Source organism: Hylobates moloch, unplaced genomic scaffold (assembly GCF_009828535.3).
Source record: "Hylobates moloch isolate HMO894 unplaced genomic scaffold, HMol_V3 SCAFFOLD_8, whole genome shotgun sequence".
Taxonomy (NCBI): domain Eukaryota; kingdom Metazoa; phylum Chordata; class Mammalia; order Primates; family Hylobatidae; genus Hylobates; species Hylobates moloch.
In genome coordinates this window covers 34,060,605-34,081,809 of record NW_026652283.1, presented here as the reverse complement: position 1 = coordinate 34,081,809, position 21,205 = coordinate 34,060,605, and the positions used below count along the sequence as shown (strand labels likewise).

The 21,205-nt window shown below is 50.6% G+C and overlaps 1 protein-coding gene across 3 annotated transcripts; it reads right to left on the bottom strand.

The window, feature by feature from the left end:
- Positions 1 to 694: 694 nt before the first annotated feature.
- On the bottom strand, positions 695 to 19,633 carry TXLNA (taxilin alpha). 3 transcript variants are annotated; one of them, XM_032160067.1, is made up of 11 exons: positions 19,532 to 19,633; positions 18,788 to 18,988; positions 17,722 to 18,057; positions 14,977 to 15,068; positions 10,822 to 10,992; positions 8,698 to 8,892; positions 6,550 to 6,669; positions 6,247 to 6,321; positions 5,678 to 5,770; positions 4,812 to 4,907; positions 695 to 4,054 (listed from the first exon to the last, which is right to left on the bottom strand). In XM_032160067.1, exons 2-11 carry the CDS (start codon positions 18,954 to 18,956, stop codon positions 3,761 to 3,763), a joined length of 1,641 nt encoding a protein of 546 aa, XP_032015958.1. In that variant the 5' UTR covers positions 18,957 to 18,988; positions 19,532 to 19,633; the 3' UTR covers positions 695 to 3,760. The 3 variants fall into 3 exon arrangements, with proteins under 3 accessions (XP_032015958.1, XP_032015960.1, XP_032015959.1); XM_032160069.2 differs by lacking the exon at positions 19,532 to 19,633 and adding an exon at positions 19,095 to 19,314; XM_032160068.2 differs by lacking the exon at positions 19,532 to 19,633 and having other exon boundaries at positions 18,788 to 19,313.
- Between the last annotated feature and the right edge of the window lie 1,572 nt (positions 19,634 to 21,205).

The window sequence follows — 21,205 nt, the reverse complement described above, 5'->3', positions numbered from 1 at the left end:
GGCAGGCCAGGGCCATAGAAGCCTACCCACAGCACAGACCCAAACAGCAGTGATGAGTGTCCACCCCTCTTAACCTGGGCCTCAAATGGCCTATGCCTGGCTCTATGCCTTTTGCCTTACTCCTGGAGCCTATCAATTTCCTATTGAAACACCTTCAGTTGCCCCCCCTGCCCTCTGGATTCTAGCCCACATTCCTTAACCTGGTACCCAGACTCTGGGCCCAGCCTCACCCCCTCTCCCAGTCCCATGCACCTGCTTCCCAGCTGTACCATTTCATCACTAAATGACGTTAATCTTCTACCTGCCCTTTGGTTCAGGTATCACCCCCTCCCCTTGCTAAAGGGGGCAGGGGCCTCCCCTCTGCTCTCAGCACCATTTACCTCTCTATAGCTAAAAGTACCTTTTCCTTTCACTAGCCTGTGAGCCCCCAGGTCAGGGAAAACTTTTGTGTGTGTGATCCTCTCTGATGCAAGGGTCTTGCCAACTTTGCCAAGGGCTCCACTCTGGCAGCTCAAGTGAATGTGCCAGCGTCCTGAGGCTGTGGGGACTGCTTGAAGACACTGTGGAATATGTAAGATACCAGGGCACCACCATGGGCACTCTGCAGCAGACCCGGACAAGTCAGTGATGATGGAAGGGGCTGAATGGATCAGATCCAGAAACAAAGGAACACACAGGTCAGGAGAGAAACAAGTAAGGCAACAGACTCTTTATTTAATGTGGTTTAAAATACATCAAAATCAAGTCCCTGGCTGTTGTGAATACCAAAAGGAGACAAAAAAGCTGCCAGTGCAGCTTCAAACAAGTCTGAGTGGCCGGGCTGGGCCATAAGGAAAGCAGTTACAGGGACAGAAGGCAGCCCCCTTCCCCCAGGAAGGGCAAGAGGAGCAGGTGCCTGGCTGTCCCTGGGGTGACCACCTCTGTGCTGTGCAAGGCGGAAGGGCTGGGGCAGCAGCTGGAGAATCAGCTCAGCAGGCCTTGGCCCTCCCCCGTGGACACCAGGCAGCTCCACTGGCTTCCAGGTCAGCCCTCAGGGCCGCCGTGATGGGGTGGAGGAGGGTTAAATAACCATCTTTACAGAAATAACATTCTCCCACAGAAAGTGCCTGAGCTCAGCCCATGGTCCAATAACCTCATGGAAAACAAACAACAAATAAAAAAAAAAAAAAGTGCTGCTGACACCTCTCAGAATCTGGTGGACATGAAGCTCTCAGCTGGACAAGGCCCTGAAAACAACTTACTATTAGCAGAGCCATGGGCTCTTGAGCTTCACCTGCTGTGGTCCCCTGGAGGAAAAGCTAGCAATCTAAGAAACCAACACAGATCTTGGTCCTAAAACTGAGGTCACAAGTGTGGGACCCACCCGGGTGAGGAAGGCACTGGCCTTCACTCATGGATAGGCACCTCCCCTGCATCTGGCCCAGGACCTGGGCTACTTTGGAAAGCAGAAGCAGAGCAGCTGTAGTGATTGGTTATGATTTGGTCAATGAAGAGAAGAAAAAGGTAGGGACCCTCATCTGCAGACTGGCCTGAAGGTCGACATGGATGGAGCTGTGAGCAAAGGCTGCACCTTGCCTGGGGCCCACATACCTGACCTGGGAAACCCAGCTGGGGCCACCTGCTCACTGTGGCCTCCTACACCACCACACTGGGATCCAGCAGCTCCAGTCCCTCCGTGGGCTTTTAAGAGGTAGCTGAAGTGTGAGTCAGGCAATTATGTGGGCCATTGCAGGCCTTTCCCCTCTCTTCAAGGGGGAAGGTGCATACCTCTGCCTCTTCCCTGCACCTCTCTCACCTAGCAAATACTCTTGTGGGGTTGGCAACTCTTGTACCAGCTTAGCCTGGCACAGGGGCTGGGGTAGGGAAGAGGCCCTACTGGAGCAGGAGGAGGCAAGGACTACTGCAGACAGAGGGATTCAAAGGGGAAGAAAAAGATCACGGGAAACACTTCACAGGACAGCAGTATCTCAGCCAGAGATGGCAGAGATCTCAACACTCACACAGCTGCCTGAGGGCACCTAGATGTGAAGGATACACCAGAGAATAGCAGGCAACTCTGATGCAGATCAGTGGTACCTGCCCTGGGGCAGGAGAAGGAGAAATGGTGTGCCATTCATTTGCCATCTCTGGTCTCAGTCACACATGATTCAGTACTTAACATTCTTTGTGAACCAACTTATCTGAGAGATTTAAGGTAAGGGCCAAAAGAGTGGGCTAGGTATGGAAGATGAAGGGACCTGCAGGACAATGAACTAGCTTCAAAGAAAAACAGCAAGAAGCCAAGTCCTAACCATCCTATCCATCTTGGTCTGAGTCATTCTGTTGTCCCAGAAAACTGCTTTGCACAAACACTGGCTAATACCCTGGCAAGTCTGCAACAGCAGAACATTCAGCATCTAGAATGGCTCTACACAGTACATAGCAGTTATGTACTGGAGTGGGGGGAGAACAGGACACAGAAACAACTGTCTGCAGCCATTTTATGGATTTCTGGGGCCCAGTCAATAGTTCAATTTCATTTCTTACCTGTTAGACAACAGCTATGGGCTCCCACACAGGAAAAAGTAGAATCCCCAAGGACAGGCAGGGAGGTGCCAGGAAATGGAATCGGGACAAATCTTGAGGATTGCACATGTGGGGGTGGGGGCAGGAAGCAGAAAAACCCATGAAGCCAAGGAGGCAGCTGACCTGGGGCCCAGCAACTGCTGCATGGAGACGGTGCTGATGGGAACTGGTGGTGGCCTCTCAGGACTGAAACCCACAGGTAAGCTTGTGGCAAAGCCATCAGAAGCCCTTTCCTTTCTTTTGCAACAAACAACCTGATCTCACCAAACAGGAAACCTCAGCATTAAGATGGCAAAGGAGCCAAGTGGGGTGGTGAAGGAGGTGGGACACTGGAGGCCAGGCACCCAGGCACCACTGCTACAGCACCCCTCTTCCTTGGAAGGTCCTCAATACAAACACTGTCATGTGCAAAAAAAGAAAAAAAAGAAAAAAACACCTTCAGAAATAATCCTTTGGGTGATCTCTTGTCAACCATTTGTGCAGGCTAGAGAGGCACCTGTGAATGATAAGGCTACTGAGAAGCATCATTGGCCTGGTCCTGGCACTACCAAAGGGCAGGGGAAGAGATGCCCAAGGGGCTCCTGACCAGCACATCATCCCACACAAAAACATTCTCCAGGTCCCTTGTCCTAGGCAAGAAATCCCCAGATCTGAGCGCCCTGCCAGGGCTCTGCCTGGGGACATCTTTTCCAGGTCTAGAGAATCAAAGGAGCCTCCAGAGCAGCTAGGAGGGCCTGAGCTGCCCAAGCAAGCCCTGCTCACGAGAGAAATGCAGTCAAGACCTGGGTGTATTACTTGTCTTGAGCTCTGAGGGCAGGGAGGGGTCTGAGCCTCAAATCAGGCAGAGAAATGCTCAAGTCACTTCTCCTGCCAACTCACTGTGATGGCAGCTACAGATGACAGCCCCTCTGAAGACTCTTCAGCTCACAGAGGAGCCACTGACTTCATCTGTACACACCCCCATCCCCAATGCAAGCCCACTGTACACGTACAGGTATAAATGCATTTGCAACGCCTTGCAAAATGCCCTATATACGTAAAACTGACCCACAAAATCCAAAATTGCAAGTGCCAGATGCCAGCCAGGTCAGAACATCCTGGCTTCAGCAATGGGCTGCTCAGCATGGGAGCCTTTTATGGGCCAGGCCTGGCTGGGCTGCCGCTCCCTTCCCAGCATGACCCAACACCAGGCTCTCTAGGCCCTGGCGGAGGTGGGCTCTTGAGGCCCAGTCTGGCCTGATGCTTCTGTGCTCGGTGCTCCTGGGTAGCAAGGCGCTTCTGTGACCCTGGGGGAGCTGGGTGCTTGAGCCCCAGGCCCCTCTGGCCTCCTCTCAGGGCCACTGTCAGTGAGGGAGCCCTGGCCACCAGCACTCAGGTCCTGTACCCTCTTGTTCAGGTCATTGCGCTCTGTCTGCAGCGCCCGGCACAGCTTCTCCAGCCGTTGGATTTTTACCTGCAGGCCCTCCAGTTCTTTATCCCGGACTGTTTTCTGGGGAGAGAAATGAGATCTTCAGTGCCATGTCCCATCAACCTCCCACTTACCATCACCACTTGGCGGCAAACACTTTAGCAAGGCTGGGAGCAGACCAAGTCCAAAGCTGGCCCCCTCTAGGAAACAGTTCTAGTTGAAGCCATGACTAGGCTGTCAGGTGGGGCAGCATGGTGCAGAAAAGGGGCAGCACGGCTTGGAGATAACGTAGTCCTCCATTTATCTACCACATGACCTTGGCAAAGGACTTGGCTTTTGAGCCTGTCTCATCTGTAAAACAGGACTACTAATACCATCCTCAGAGCTCAAGAGAAGGTTCAATGAACAACGCACCTAAAAACATTCAGCAGCAAAAAAAAAAAAAAAAAAAAAAGACCAAAAAAACCCAAAAACTTTCAGCAAGGTCTGGCTTGCAGTTGCTGCTCCATCAGTTAGTTCCTTTCTTCTACATTACAAGCCATGAAATCACAAATTACCTGGACTGCTTTACAGGTAAACCAGGCACATCACTGGCACCTGTTTTTTCTGCTCTTTTATTCCTCTCTTCCATTTGCTCCCTTCACTCCCACTGGAGACCTACCACTGGGCTCAGCACCTCCCATGGGGAGAGAACAGCATTAACTTTGGACTTGGACATTGTGTGCAGATCTCACCTCTACCTCACGCTAGCTGTGTCACTGATGGGTAGAACATACAGGAAAGGGGCTGATACGCGCTAAGTGCACACCCCACCCTGGCTGCAGATCAGACAGCCCACCTCCTCAGCCATCTCAAGCAGGGCCTTGTTGCTGCTCTCCCACCGGGACCGGTACATGGTAGTTTCTTTCTCCAGCTTCTTGATCTTCTTAGTCATCTAGGTTATGTGACAGAGAGAAGAAAATGGTCAGAGCTGGCCTCTCGAAGGCCTGTGTCTCCAAGGTGGGGACTGCACCTGTGTCTCCAAGGTGGGGACTGCACCTGTGTCTCCAAGGTGGGGACTGATTGATCCCAAGGGGCAAGGCATTACAGGGTGCAGTCAATGCCCTCTGTGCCACCTCACCACCAGGAAGTCACAGGTGTCCACCACCAATAACAAGAAATGGTAAGGGGCCAGGCATGGTGGCTCACACCTATAATCCCAGCACTTTGGGAGGCCAAGGTGGGCGGATCACTTGAGGCCAAGAGTTTGAGACCAGTCTGGCCAACATGGTGAAACCCTGTCTCTACTAAAAATACAAAAAAGAAAAAAATTAGCCGGGCATGGTGGCACGCGCCTGTAATTCCAGCTAGTCAGGAGACTGAGGCAGGAGAATCACTTGAACTCGGGGGGCAAAGGCTGCAATGAGCTGAGATCATGCCACTGCACTCCAGCCTGGGCAACAGGGCGAGTCTCCATCTCGAACAACAACAACAACAAAAACAAACAGACAAACAAACAAAAGAAATAAGACTGCTCCATCCCCCGGGACAACCTGGAGTATATACATACCACTGATACTGCCTCGAGAGGGAAAAGGCTGTGAACCTTCCTAACAGCCCTGCCCTTGAGACACCCCAGATGGGAGCTTCCTGAAGGCAGGCCCAACAATTTTGAATGCAGCAGCTTATGCCCCAGCAGCCATGCCTGGCCTGGCCCACAGTTACCTTTTCCATCTCTTGCTTGAATGTGGTGAATACCTCGCTGCTTTTGGAAAGTGTGTTCTGGAACTCCTCGAACTTCTCTGTGTACAGGGCAAGCTGGGGGAGAAAGCAGCCCACAGGTAAGACTGGGTTTCTCTGGGAGGCACTCTGGGCAACACACTCAGACCCGTCCTTGACTCTCTGACCCAGTAATTCTATTGAGATACTATTTTTCCTTAAAACAAAGCAAAGCTATATATTTGGAAGGATATAATCCAAAATGCTAAGCCAGGAAAGTAGGAGACTTAGGGTGACTTTTATTTTGCCTTTATGTTGATTTTCAAACTCTTCTGTTCCTACCTCCTCAAAAGCAATACATTTCTGAGCTACAGATGAAGTCCTCTGAGCCCACCTAACTACCTGGTCACCACCACATAGGTACTGTGCAGGTCCGGAAAGAACAAAGGCTCAACCAAGGTCTCACAGCAGCCAGGACACAGCCAGTCCTAGAATGAGGGTCCCATTTCACTATCCCCAGGATGGGGCCCAGTGAGGGGACCTTGAAGGCACAGGGTCAGGTTATACGCTCTCACCTGTTGCTTCAGGTGGGTCTCTTGCTGCTTCATCAGCTCACACATCCTCTGGGACTCTACTGCCTCTTTCAGGAGCTATTTCCAAGACAGAACCCCAGATCCTGTCAGAAGCCCCCAGGGGCTATGTTTGGTTTTTAGCCACAAGCACCAGACCCACTGAGGCTTCCTGCTCTCAGACTGGTACTCAAGGAATCTGTGCCTGGTCTGGCCAGACTTCTCCCATATAACCTGGCTATGAGCTGAGCCAGAGCCCAACCTGCCTCCTCCCACACCCCCACCCCAACCCTGGGGCCTGAGCCTCACAAAATCCTTCTCCCGCTGGTGCCGCTCTTCTGCCTCCTTTAGCATCTCCTGGGCCTGCTGGAGCTTGGCATCCACCAGCTGCTGTTGTAGGTCCTTGTGTTTGAAGACTTTGTCGATATGCTGCAACAAAGATGGTGGGAGCAGTCAGCTTGTCAGGTGCTCCCTTTCTCAGGGTGGCCCCACAGCCACAGAACAGGGCACTTTGCCCAGTCCCCCATCTCAATCTGATATGATGGACTCCCATGTGTACCACACAACATGGGTCCCAAGTCTCTGGAAGGTCAGCTTTCCAACCTCACCTGGTTTCTCTCCCAGTGAATCAGACCTTGGTAAACACATGGTTTATGGATGGAATCTGCTCCCAAGAAGCCAAGCAATAAACACACTCGAATCTCTGACCCCAGGATTGATCACCTATGGGGCTAGAAGCCCTCACTTCTGTGTCCCTGATTCTCTTGTAAATGGGAAGAATGGGCAAAAACAATGCCTCTAAGAACATAACAGCCTAGCTCAGTTGGCAAAGACTAGACATGTGCATCCCCAAGGAATGGCTGTCCTGCCTACTAGAGGAGCGCTGGAGACCTGTGTCAGGTGAGAGAGAAGGGATGGAGAGAAGGTGAAGGACTCAGGTGCTACTTCAAAGGTAAAATCAACTGGATTTGCTGAAATAAGGGAAAATGACTCCATTTTTTTGGATGGGGAAGGGAAGGTGCCTAGCAGGTAAGTCCAGTTTGGGTATGATGAGAGTGCCTGTGTCTGTCTGGGGAGGGCTGTAAATGCAAAGCAGCAGGGCCTGGTAGTCCTGCATCTCCTTCTCCACAGGCAGTACTAAGTCCTTTTTTGCCTTGGCGGGGAGAGAAAACGGGGGTATTCAGATTCTTGAAGTTCGTGTCTCACTATAGTGGCCCAGGAAGCCTCTATGTCTTAGCACTGAGGGATAAGAACCAAACCAACTCCCCTCAAACCAAACAAATAGCTTTGTTCCCAGAGGATGAAGTATGGCAAGGAAAGGGGTGGGTCAGGGGAGTGCCCTCTAGGTCTTACACACCTCATCATCACTTTGGCCTATGAACCTAAGAGGGTAGATCTTCCCGGTCTCACCCACTGCCACACCCTAGGGGCTAGGGAAGGGCCTAATCCAGAGCAGGTCCTCTGCCAGCCCTGTAAGGGGGCTGCAGGTCTCCCTTCTCATGATGAAAACATGCCCAGAACAGCCAGGTGACTGGCATGGAAGATCCAAAGATTCAAGTGCCTGGGGTGGCAGCCAACGCAGTGACAAAGGGAGTGACATCCTGCTTTTTTTTTTTTTTTGAGATGGAGTCTTGGTGTGTCACCCAGGCTACAGTGCAGTAGCACAATCTTGGCTCATTGCAAACTCTGCCTCCTGGGTTCAAGCAATTCTCCTGCCTCAGCCTCCCGAGTAGCTGGGACTACAGGCGTGCACCACCACACCTGGCTAATTTTTTGTGTTTTTAGTAGAGACAGGGTTTCGCCATGTTGGCCAGGCTGGTCTTGAACTCCTGACCTCAGGTGATCCGCCCGCTTTGGCCTCCCAAAGTGTTGGGATTACAGGCATGAGCCACCACGCCCGGCCTGATAATTCTGCCTTTTAAGTGGCAGGAGCAACAAGGAATCAGTGGACACAGTCTCTGGAGTCCATCACTGATCACAGGTACAGCCCCTCCCCTGCAATTCCAAATTCTACAAAGCTCTGAAAATGGAAATTGTCATAAGCTGGCAGCCAAACTTGACCTGCATCATTGTAAGCTCACAATGTAGGTGAGTATTTGGAAGTTCTACTGCATAAACACATTAATGTGTCTGGCTTCCCCAAGGCCCTGCTGAGGGTGCTATATAACACACAGTCCATCTATGTACCTCCATTCTAAAATGTGGATAGTTCAAATGCCAAAAGATGCCTGGCCCAGTCGTTTGGGACAAGGCACTGTGGACCTGGGGCTGTGTGGCTGGGAGTCTCTTCGCCACACCTGTTTTTTATCTATGAGGAATAACATTACTCTCCTCCCAAGGAGGAGGAGGAAGAAAGGGAGAATGGGATGAAGCCTGAAAAGGTACTGTCCCAGTGCCTAGCACACACTTAAAACCTCACGATTTCTGGGCCATGACTGCTGTCCGTGATACCCGTACCTCCTCTCGCAGCTCATACTGCTCAATCAGCTTCTTGAGCCTCTCGGCCAGCTCCATGTTCTCTTGGCGCAGCTTGGAGTTGCGCTCGTTGTGCTGTTCCATCTGCAGCTGGATGTCATTCAGTGTCACCTGGAAGTGCGAGGTCACCTCCTTGCGCTTCTCTTCCTCCTCCCGGGCCCGCTGCACACCTTCTTCCTGGGCAAAGAAGTCAGCCCGAGAGCCATCATCCACTGCTACCTCACAAGGGTCCCCCAGCTAGTCCACAGATGGTCTCTGCCAACAGCCCTCCCTGCTCCCAAAGTGAGGAGTAGCCAGGCTCCAGGATGTCATGCAATGCGGGTTCCAATGGGCCCCTCTGTACATCAGGTGACATCAAGTGAGATTCTCCCCCTAGAAAAATGCAGGTACATGGCAGGCGCGGTGGCTCACGCCTGTAATCCCAGCACTTTGGGAGGCTGAGGTGGGCGGATCACGAGGTCAGGAGTTTGAGACCAGCCTGGCCAATATGGTGAAACCCCGTTTCTACTTAAAATACAAAAATTAGCTGGCGTGATCGCGTGCACCTGTGGTCCCAGCTGCTTGGGAGGCTGAGGCAGAGGAGTCGTTTGAACCTGGGAGGCGGAGGTTGTGGTGAACCAAGATCGCACCACTGCACTCCAGCCTGAGCGACGGGCCACAGAGCAAGACTCCATCCCAAAAAAAAAAAAAAGAAACAATGCAGGCACACATGCACACATGTAGTGCTAACTGCCGTTCTGAAGCAAGTTGGATCTCCTAAAGCCTTTTCTTCCAGATTTCAGATTAATGTGCATTTGTCCCCTCTGTACGCCCGGAGACCAAGCTGTTAAAATTCAGTGACACCCAGGGTTTGCAAAGTTGTGCAGAATTAGGCACTCGACACTTTTGATGGGGGAGGCACACTGCCCCTCACTGGAAGGCAATCCAGCAAAATCTATTAAAATGAAAAATCTGCATATACTGTGACCTAGCCATTTCACTTCCATGACTTATTCTACAGATAAGTTCTATGTAACTCACCAGTGATAAATATAACAAGAATTTTCACTATAGTTCTATATGTAATAATGAAAAATTGTAAACAACCCCCAAAATGCTTTAACTAGGGCACTGATATAATATATCCATATAATTAGAAGATAGCCCTACACATGCTGATAGGGAAAAACGTTATGTAAAGTGAAAAAAGGCACAGGATATGAAATGGTACATGTATAATAATTTCATTCTAAAAACTACATGTAAGATTTTACATATAAAAAAGAAAGTTAAAAGGCTGTATTTAAACTTGGTGTAACCACAGACTGACCTCACCACAGAAGAAGCAGAACACGGGAAGGACCCAGGTTCCTGACTGACCAACCTCTGGGACAAGAGCTGCTTGTCAGAGCCAGGCCTCCGCTTACCAGGGGACTGCCATTTCATTGAGAAATACTGACGCCAGTGCATTATGGATTCTCTTAGTACTTTATCCTTCACCTTATCTAATACATGTCAAATGGTTACAAGCAGTACTCTCTTAACATAAGGCATTATTGAGAAAGTATATTTCTATGCCACAAGCCTGCACTACTTTTTTTTTTTTTTTGGACACCGAGTCTCACTCTGTTGCCCAGGCTGTAACGCAGTGATGCAATCTCGGCTCACTGCAACCTCAGCTTCCCGGGTGCAAGCAAATCTCGTGCCTCAGCCACCTGAGTAGCTGGGATTATAGGCATGTGCCAGCACACTCGGCTAATTTTTGTATTTTTAGTAAATGGGGTTTCACTACGTTGACCAGGTTGGTCTCAAACTCCTGGCCTCAAGTGATCCATCCACCTCAGCCTCCCAAAGTGTTGGGATTACAGGTGTGAGCCACCGCGCCCAGCCTTGCTTTTTCACACTGATTCCGTGTTGAAATTGTAATGTTTTGGATATTGGGTTAAGTATTTTACTAAAATTAATTTCACCTGGTTTTTTTAGTGGCCAGAAGATTTTTAATGACTTATGTGGGCCACTGCGCCTGGCCCTAGCCTACATTACTTTTTAAGAGGAAAGCCCACGAAAGAAACATTAAGTGGAAGTCAAGGAAACCAGAGTCACCTGTTCCAGGGGGCCCAGGCCTACCTTGAGGGAGCGGTTGTGCCGCTGCAGCTCACGGCATAGGCTCTCAAGCTTGCTGCGGGCCAGGACAGCCTTGCTGTGCTCACCGCGCAGGTGGTCCTTCTCTTGCACCAGCTGGCTCTGCTTTTTCTGCAGGAGCTTCATCTGCTTCTGTGAATTCCGGTGCTCCTCCAGCTGGGGACAGGGATAGGGAGGGCAGGTGAGCATCTTGTGGGGCCTTCCTGGTGGGGGGATCACTGTGCAGGTCTAGGGTCTCCTGAGCTGCCCTGACCCATACCCTCTCAGGCCAGGAGCGCTCTCATGGGCTGATGCTGTGCCGGTGCTTACACGCTCCTCCCATGAACTCACAATAACCGCAAAGGCTCCACCGGAGAGACAGAGAAATGGTAACTCACTAGGGCAAGCAGGGGCCACGCAGCCAGCAGATGCCAATTCCTATTCCAGTTCTGACTCTGGGCCACTAGAGCCACTTCAACCTGTTGCATTTCCCCAACTTGCTGGACACTCATGCCCGAGGATGAGACCACCTGCCACCATACCTTGTGCCTATGAACGGACAGACCCCCATCGCTCCCTCACATTCCTTCAAAACGTTAGCACTGGGTTCATCAGTGCTCTCCCCAACACAATTACTTTTCTCATTTGTGGCCACTTCAGTATCAACAGATAATCCTTCTGACTACCTGGCCTCACAGTCCATCACCTCTTCCACAAACCCACTCCTTTCCCCAGCTCAGTTCCCCTCCCATGACCCTATCCAGGCCTGTACAACAGAAATATAATGCAAACCACATAAGTAATTAAAAATATTCTACTGGCCACACTAAAAAAGTAAAAAAAAACAGGTGAAATTAATTTTGGTAATATATGTATTTAGCCCAATATCCAAAACATTACAATTTCAACACGGAATCAATGTAAAAAAGTGAGGCCGGGAGCAGTGGCTCATGCCCATAATCCCAGCACTTTGGGAGGCTGAGACAGGCAGATCACTTGAGGTCAGGAGTTCAAGACCGGCCTGGCCAACATGGTGAAACCCCGTTTCTACTAGAAAAAATAAAAAAAAGTAGCCAGTATGGTGGCATGCGCCTGTAATCCCAGTTACTCGGGAGGCTGTGAGGCAGGAGAATCCTTTGAACCTGGGAGCAGGACATCACGCCACTGCACTTCAGCCTGGGTGACTGAGACACTATCTCACAAAAAAGAGTGAGATGTTTTATATTCTTTGTTTTTGCTTAAGTCTTCAAAATCTGATGTGTATCTTACATTTATAGCATGTTCAAATTCAAACTGGCCACATGTCAATTAGCTAGAGACGAATTTATCTTGGACAGTGCAGATCTAGACTTTGTCACCACCAGAGAGCACACCCACTATCTCAATTTCCAGCATCCCGGGCCAGGACTACCATCACTTATCTTTTTAGCTCATTCCAATCAATATCTGTGATCCTCAGAAAGTCTCTTACCCTATAGGACCTCCAATCCACTGACTGAACCATCCTTCCACTCTCCTTTAAAATAACCACACTACCTGGCTTGGATTTCTTACACCCTCAACTCTCTTGGCCCTTCCCCAGTAGTACTGCAACCCTAGTAAAGCACCTTCCTGCTTTACACCAGTACTAAAACAACCCTACTTGAAGAGTCTCACTTTAAATTCATGGCCACCAATTTCAGGAAGACCAGCAATCCCAACACAATGCATATGCTATTCACACTCCTCTCCTTCCAGACAACTATTTCATCGTTCTCATCAGATCTCAAAACACAGAACAAACTAGAGAATCAGGGGCACAAGCTCCACATCTGCCAGTCCACCTGCCCCGTCCTCTCCTCCAGTCACACAGACCTAGCCATGTGGTTACCACAGCCAAGCCCCCTTCTTGGGCACTGGGCCTCAACTCCCCTCCCCTACTCACACCACTCTAGCAACTCATTTCCTCTCTTGCATCAGCAATTTTCCCCTGGCTGGATCACTCTAAAAGGGTGCTTATCTTCCTTATACCTTTTATTTAATCCTTACAAGAATGTTGTTAGGCAGGTACGACATTCCCCATTTTACAGATGAGTAAAGTTCCTTACAGGAAAATATTAATAAATGTGTGTGGAATGAATTAATTTTAAAATAAATACTTAGAGGCCAGGCGCAGTGGCTCATACCTGTAATCTCAGCACTTTGAGAGGCTGAGACGGGCGGATCACAAGGTTAAGAAATCGAGACCATCCTGGCCAACATAGTGAAACTCTGTCTCTAATAAAACATACAAAATTTAGCCAGGCATGGTGGCGTGCACCTGTAATCCCAGCTACTCGGGAGGCTGAGGCAGGAGAATCACTTGAACCCGGGAGGTGGAGGTTGCAGTGAGCCGAGATCGCGCCACTGCACTCCAGCCTGGAGACAAAGCGAGACTCCGGCTCTAAATAAATAAATAAATAAATAAATAGGCCAGGCGCGGTGGCTCAAGCCTATAATCCCAGCACTTTGGAAGGCCAAGGCGGCCAGATCACGAGGTCAGGAGATCGAGACCATCCTGGCTAACACGCTGAAACCCCGTCTCTACTAAAAAAAAAATAGCCTGGCATGGTGGCGGGCGCCTGTAGTCCCAGCTACTCGGGAGGCTGAGGCAGGAGAATGGCGTGAACCCGGGAGGTGGAGCTTGCAGTGAGCCAAGACTGTGCCACTGCACTCCAGCCTGGGCGACAGAGCAAGACCCCGTATCAAAAAATAAATAAATATAAATAAATAAATAAATAAATACATACATACATACATAGGCTGTGACCATCAATGGATAAATCTGTTAGTTCAAATTCTGACAGGGGACCTGATGATGGAAGAATCTGGCTGCCCCACCCCCAACCCACTGAACAATGTTACAACAGAGTGGGAAGAGCATGCTTTGCATTTATTGTGATGGAACATGAAGTACTTATGAAGAATTCTTGTCAAAAAGTTGAAGCTGAATTGGATCAAGCTTTAGAGCTAACCTCTACTTCACTTACAGGCACTAGGAGGTAAAGAAGTAAAATGATACCACAGAGGCCGGGCGCGGTGGCTCACGCTTGTAATCCCAGCACTTTGGGAGGCCGAGGCGGGCGGATCACGAGGTCAGGAGATCGAGACCACAGTGAAACCCCGTCTCTACTAAAAATACAAAAAATTAGCCGGGCGTGGTGGCGGGCGCCTGTAGTCCCAGCTACTCGGAGAGGCTGAGGCAGGAGAATGGCGTGAACCCGGGATGCGGAGCTTGCAGTGAGCCGAGATCGCGCCACTGCACTCCAGCCTGGGCGACAGAGCGAGACTCTGTCTCAAAAAAATAAATAAATAAATAAATAAAAAAAAAATAAAATAAAATAAAATGATACCACAGAGATGACAAAGCTAGAAGGGAGCATCCTACAAGACAGCTAGTCTAGTTTCTGTTAAAAGTCAATGTCATGGGGAATATGAGGAGGCAGTGACAAGAAGACTGCTCTGGAGTAAAAGGAAAAAGTATCAAGTGACTAGTATTAGTTTTATTCACTGTGATTGGCTCTATGCATCTGTATTTGAGGAAGAAGCATCAAGACCACAAGGTGTCTTGGACTCAGGCCAGGAACAAGGGCTCTACCACCTTGGAATTATTCTTTGAGAAAGTTCTTTCAAGGAATATGCAGTTTCTCCTTTTTTTTTTTTTTTTTTTTTTTTTAATACAGAGTCTCGCTCTGACCCCCAGGCTGGAGTGCAATGGCGGGATCTCCGCTCACTGCAAGCTCCGCCCCCTGGGTTCACGCCATTCTCCTGCGTCAGCCTCCCAAGTATCTGGGACTACAGGCGCCTGCCACAACGCCCTGCTAATTTTTTGTATATTTAGTAGAGACGAGGTTTCACCGTGTTAGCCAGGATGGTCTCGATCTCCCGACCTCGTGATCCACCCGCCTCGGCCTCCCAAAGTGCTAGGATTACAGGCTTGAGCCACCATGCCCGGCCTAGTTTCTCCTCTTGATGCACAGTCCTGAAGAGGCTGGCTGGGAGTGATTCCCCATTTAACAGATAGTTCAGAGAAAAGCTGAACAGGAATGAAGTCACCTACCTGCCTCTGCACCCCCAACCCTACACCAGGTGGCATGCTGATTTTCCCAAGGCAGGGAAGGTGCCCGCGGAGGGGGAACTGACCAGTTCAGCGTACTTCTTGCACAGAGCAGCCAGCTTCTCCTCTGGGGTACTCAGAGTATTCAGTGTCTGCATCAGCAATGTGATCTCCTTCCCTGCAAAGCACAGGAGCAAAGACATGCACCCCCTTCTCCAGGGGTCCCCTCCAGGCCTAGGCTCACACTCGTGAGTGTTGAAGATAGCCCTCCCCATCATACTTTATATTTTGCTTGTCGATTAGCTGCCTTCCTTGCCATAGGGACCAACTCAATCCTGCCCTCACTGTAGCCCCAGTACTGTCCATAGTACCATCACAGAGGATATGCTCAACAAATGCTTATCAAATGAACGACTGTACCCTCGTGACATCTCCTTAGTGGGCACCATTGGCAGGAGAAAAAAACTGCCTGCTCTACCAAGAGAGGAAAGCTGTCCCACTTATGAATTCAGGGCTTCTGTTTCATACTGTTTCAATGCAAGGAAGGCCCACCCTCCTTATAGCGGTAGGATCCAAAAAGGAATAGGTATCTTAGCCTCCTTGAGAAATACTAAACTCTTGTCAACAAAGTAGCCAAACAGTGAACTTTAAAATGAAGATACTTTCGGCTGGGCGAGGTGGCTCACGCCTGTAATCCCAGCACTTTGGGAGGCTGAGGCAGGCGGATCACGAGGTCAAGAGATCGAGACCATCCTAACATGGTGAAACCCTATCTCTACTAAAGATACACACAAAAAAATTAGCTGGGTGTGGTGGCACATGCCTGTAGTCCCAGTTACTCCGGAGGCTGGGGTAGGAGAATCGCTTGATCCCGGGAGGCGGAGGTTGCAGTGAGCCCAGATCACGCCACTGCACTCCAGCTTGGTGACAGAGTGAGACTCTAAAAAAATTAATTAATTAAAAAAAAAAAAAGGCAGGACACGGTGGCTTACGCCTGTAATCCCAGCACTTTGGGAGGCCGAGGCGGGCGGATCACAAGGTCAGGAGATCGAGACCATCCTGGCTAACACAGTGAAACCCTGTCTCTACTAAAAAAAAAAAATACAAAAAAATTAGCTGGGCGTGGTGGCAGGCGCCTGTAGTCCCAGCTACTCGGGAGGCTGAGGCAGGAGAATGGCGTGAACCTGGGAGGTGGAGCTTGCAGTGAGCTGAGATCGCACCAGTGCACTCCAGCCTGGGTGACAGAACAAGACTCCATCTCGGCGGGGCACGGGGGGGATGAAGAAGATGATACTTTCCATGTATGTGACGCTAAGATTTTTTCTTTTTTCAAGATGGAGTCTCATCCTGTCACCCAGGCTGGAGTGCAATGGCATGATCTCAGCTCACTGCAACCTCTGCCTCCCAGGTTCAAGTGATTCTCCTGCCTCAGCCTCCTGAGTAGCTGGGATTACAGGCACATGCCACCATGCCCGGCTAATTTTTTGTATCTTTAGTAGAAATGGGGTTTCACCATGTTGGCTAGGCTGGTCTCAAACTCCTGACTTCATGATCTGCCTGCCTTGGCCTCCCAAAATGCTGGGGTTACAGGTGTGAGCCACTGTGCCTAGCCGTCCCTAAGATTTTTTAAAATTCCTCTTTAAAGTAAGATGATACATAAGGGGAGAAGGGAATAGGAATAAAACATGGATATAATGACACTCGACTTAGATTCTAGACTCTTTTTTTTTTCTTTTTTTTCTTGAGACGGAGTTTCACTCGTCACCTAGGCTGGATGTAGTGGCACAATCTCGGTTCACTGCAACCTCCGCCTCCCGGGTTCAAGCCATTCTCCTGCCTCAGCCTCCCAAGTAGCTGGGATTACAGGCGTGTGCCAGCATGCCCACCTAATTTTTGTATTTTTAGTAGAGACGGGATTTCATCATGTTGGCCATGCTGTTCTCGAACTCCTGACCCTCAGGTGATCCACCTGCCTCGGCCTCCCAAAGTGCTGCAATTACAGGCGTGAGCCACCGCACCCGGCCTAGACTCTTAAACATACATACCATGCTGTAAAATGACTGTCACTGCCTATTCCCCATTGCCTGTGCCTGAGTCAGGGAGCCTTCCCTCTGCCTCCCCAGAAGGGCCCAAGAGATCAGCATGGAGACTGCAATTCGCAGGCATGTGTGCCAAATCCAACCCACGGATGGGTTTTGTTTGGCTCTTACCATTTTAGCTGCTAACTATGAAAAAATCTAGAGTTATCACATAAGTCTAGATTTCTGGGTTTTCTTAAAAAAAAAAAAAAAAAAAAAAAAAAAAAAAAAAGCCTGGCTACACCCAGCCTGCAGTTTTGCCTGCTCTCAGTTGGCTAGCTAAGAGCAACTAATCAGGAAGCAGTAAAGCCTCCATCTTCATGTGGCCCCATCGCCAGCCCAACTTATGCAGATATTTGGGTTTTCAACTCTGGCCTAGTCTAATTTTCTTGCTGTAAAGAGAAGTATAAACTAAGACCCAGAGAGGAGAAGGGACACACCCAAGGTCACACAGCAGGTAGTACTGGCTGGCACAGGAGCCTACCCTGGCCTCCCGTCTCCATTTTCTCAAAGAGAGAACAGGTCCCATGCCAAGCTCCAGTTGCTTCAAAAGCCAGAAGGCTTTGTGCTGGGAACTCCTGCATCTCTCTATGCCGTGGCCCCCACATCCCTGGCTTTGATTAGACTAGAGTGACTTGCTGCTCTGAGAAGTACCGTTTTCCTTTGAATCCTGGCAGAACAGACTGGCCCAGAGAACGTCAAGTCCAAACTCCCTCTCCTCACCAGCTTCACAAAGAGCTGCCCTCTGCTCACCCAAACCCTTGGCTTTTTTCTTCTCCTGTGGCCTTCGGTGGTCTCGGTCTCCGACCTCATCACTCTGCCGGATCTCTTCTGTGCTTGGATCCCCCTTGGAGGGTTCCTTCTCTCCATTGACTACTGGAGTTGGTTCAGGCTCCCCATTCCTTGCCACATATGTCCGGGACTTCTCTGCATCTTCGGGTTCAGCCGGCTCACCCTGTGCCCCATCCTCGCCGGGGCCCCCCTGGTTACTGTCCACACAGTATGTGCTCAGTATGTCTTCGAACTGGCGGCTCAGCTCCTCAGAGACATCACGAAGGGCCCCAGACTGCGCCGTTTTGGCTTGAGCCCCTACAGCAGGAGAGGATGAGGGGTAGAGCGAGAAAGAAGACGATTATATCACTGGTTGGGATTTTTCAGGCCCAGCCAAACTCATCAGTTTGAGTTAAATGTTGCCTAACTTTTCTTTTTTTATGGAAACTGAGAAGCAAGAATGGAGTATCATTCAGCAAATCTAGTTCCTGTCGGAATTTAGATTCGAAACGTCTTTTAAATCAAGAAATTACAGTAATCGTTGCTTAACTTCTTTGTCTACTTGTGAAATGACACAACTATTTCTCACTACCACCCGAACATATTTGTTAGATCATAAAAGTATGGAAAGCATCAGCACACAGGGATGGCATATGGAGCAACTTCTAGTCCATCTCCTTCCCCCCCCCCCCCACAAAACCATTTCTTGCCATTCAGATCATTCTAGAAATGCCTCAAACAGGAAGGGCAGTTAGCTGCTAGTGGCTGAGGTGTTTCTAACGGGACCTGGATTTCCTGACTGTGTGCCTCGCTTGGCTGCCACCTGACTCAATCCCGTCAGAGCTTCTCTCCCGAACTCTGTTCCTGCGCTTAGAGGGGGCAGCTCCGCCAACTCTCCAGAACGCAGGGGGGACCGCGGCCCCAGCACTGTCCTCTCACTCTACATCTCCTCCTCCCGGACAACCTGGCCTCCGCCTCTAAGTCCAGAAGCGAGGCCGACCCCACAGCTCCTCCCCCTACCCGCCGGCAACGCAGGGCTGGCACACACCCTCCGGCTTCCGAGGAGCCTGGCTGCCGCCGGGACCTTCTGCTTCTGCTGCAGGAGCCGCCTGGCTGGGCCGCTCCTGGGCTCCCTCGGATCCCGCTTCCGGTTGTCCCGGGATGCTTTTTGGGTTGGATTGTTTGGCGGCCCCGTTCTTTTTGTCTTGGTTCTTCATTGTGATGAGCGATGCTGGGTCAGGAGCAGATCCTTTAGAAACAAAACACAGTTGCTATTTTCCAGACTTCGAAATTCTTCGCAGCCTGGATCAGAAATCCCCACAGCAGGCGCACAAAGCTTCTTAAAATAAACGGACCGGCAGGCCCGGGCGGAGGGCGCCAACGGCTCTCTGGTCTTGGCGGGTCAGGGGAGCCCGGCGTGCCGGGGCAGGCTTTCGGGGCGCCGCTCCCGCAGCGGGTGAGGGAAGAGGCCTCTTTTCTCCCTGGAGCCACTTCCCGGCACAACCGGCCCCCTCGCCGCAGGCCGGGCGCGGGATTGGCTCAGGGCCGGAGACTGACGTGGCGGGACTCCCGGCGCCGCCCCCGCCCCTCAGGCCCCACGTGCGCCCCCCGCGCGCGCAGCCACCCACGCCCCGCGCGCCCTCCAGCCGCGAGGCACGCCAGCGCATGCGCATACCACCAGACAGGCCCCCCCGGGCCACGCGGGGACTTGGCGTGATTTCCACACAGGCCGAGAACATCCCGGCCCGCACACCCTCAGACAGTCTCGCCCACCGGCCGCCGCGGCACTTACCTCACCGCCGACGTCCGACGGCTTCCCCAGCTCTGGCCTCGCACCGGAAACCCCGAGTAACTGCTGCCGGCGAGCCGCTTGCTCCCGCCTCAGCCAATCAATAGCCGGCGCCGGCGCGGAGCTTGCTGGGAAGGACGAAGCGAGGGCGGCCTCGGAGGCGGGCGCGCCGGGAGGGCGGGGCGGGGAAAAGACTACGCGTCCCTCCTTACGCAGGGGCTGGCCGCGGATCCCAAGGTGCATAAGGGGCTGTAGTCCTGGGAGTCCGAAAGGAGCCCGTCATTCTGCACGAGTGCCCATGTCAACCTTGTTTCTATCTCGCAGAAGCTATGCTTCAACTCCCAAAGCCTTGAGCCTGGTTACTGTTTCCTGCAGGCCTCCATCAAACCTTCCTCCCTGGCCGTGAACAAATGTGACTCCATCCAGGAACTCCGAGGACTCGGGAAGAGGGATGGAGTCCTGGGCTGAGACTCAGGAGACCCATACTCCAGTCCCAACTTCATCACGGATTTGCTGTGTGGCTGGACGTTCTTTTCTCTCTCTGGGCCTCAACGTCCTTCTTCCAAAGGAGGCTTTTAGTAACAATAGCAGTTCCTTGAACGCTTACTGTGTGCTTTCCCGGTATCTAATAGCTTGGTTCTCATAACCACTCACAGAAATAACTACTATCTGTTATCCCCATTTTACGGAAAAGGACAGTAAGAGAAAGGTTAGGTAACTTGTCCAAGGTCACATCGATAGTGAGTGGTTAAAACAGGGATTCAAAACTGGTAAGTCTGACACCAGCACCCTGGTAATTACCTGGTCTTTCACCCTGTCACCCAGAAGAAACACTACCACAGCAGGTTTCCCTGAGGCAGTCAAGGTAACTTGTGAAAGTAGGTCATATTTTCCCCTCTCCATTACCATTTTGGCAGTCAGTTCCTCAGAAAGGTGCTGAGTTAGGCTTCAGGCATATTCACGAGCCTTTTCTCTATCCCACACTCTACAAAGTCTCACTGGGGTTAAAGTAGAAAAAACCCCCACAATTCCCTACACGTGAGATCACAATTCTGTATCCCCATTGCTTCTGGATAATGAAATCAAACCCAACAATCCTTGTGCCTGGAATTTGAAGCCTAAGAGATTTGGCTTTTGCCAAACCCCAAATTTTTTGAGGCCCAGCTCAAAGGTCACTTTAGAGCCTTCCCAGTGCTCTGCAATCCGTACTTGCTCCCTAGGTCTGCAGAGTTCTGTTACAGCATTAGCAGTGAGGTGTTGAAATTACTATTTGCTTATAAGTCAGTGAATTTTGCAAGAACTGTTGGCTAAATATTCTAGTCCCAGAGCCTCGCATCAGGCTGTGGGTAGAGAAGATTGTAAACTGTTGTGCTAATTGAACATTGGTTTAGGGCTGTTAGGATGTTAAATATTTCCCCCAAAGGCTCAGTGAAAGACTTCAGAGCAGTGCATGTTGGATTTCAGATTTTCAGATTAGGGAAGCTCAACCGGTAAAATTTGAGAAAATCCCAAATTCGAAACACTTCTGGTCCCAAGCATGTTGGATAAGAGATATTCAACTTGTAGTATAATGATGGAACTGAGGCTCAGAAAGGTTTGGAATCTAGGTGTCCTCAAACCAAGGCTCTGATTATTTCTAGAAAAGCATTCTGGAAATCTCTTGAGAAGGCACCATAT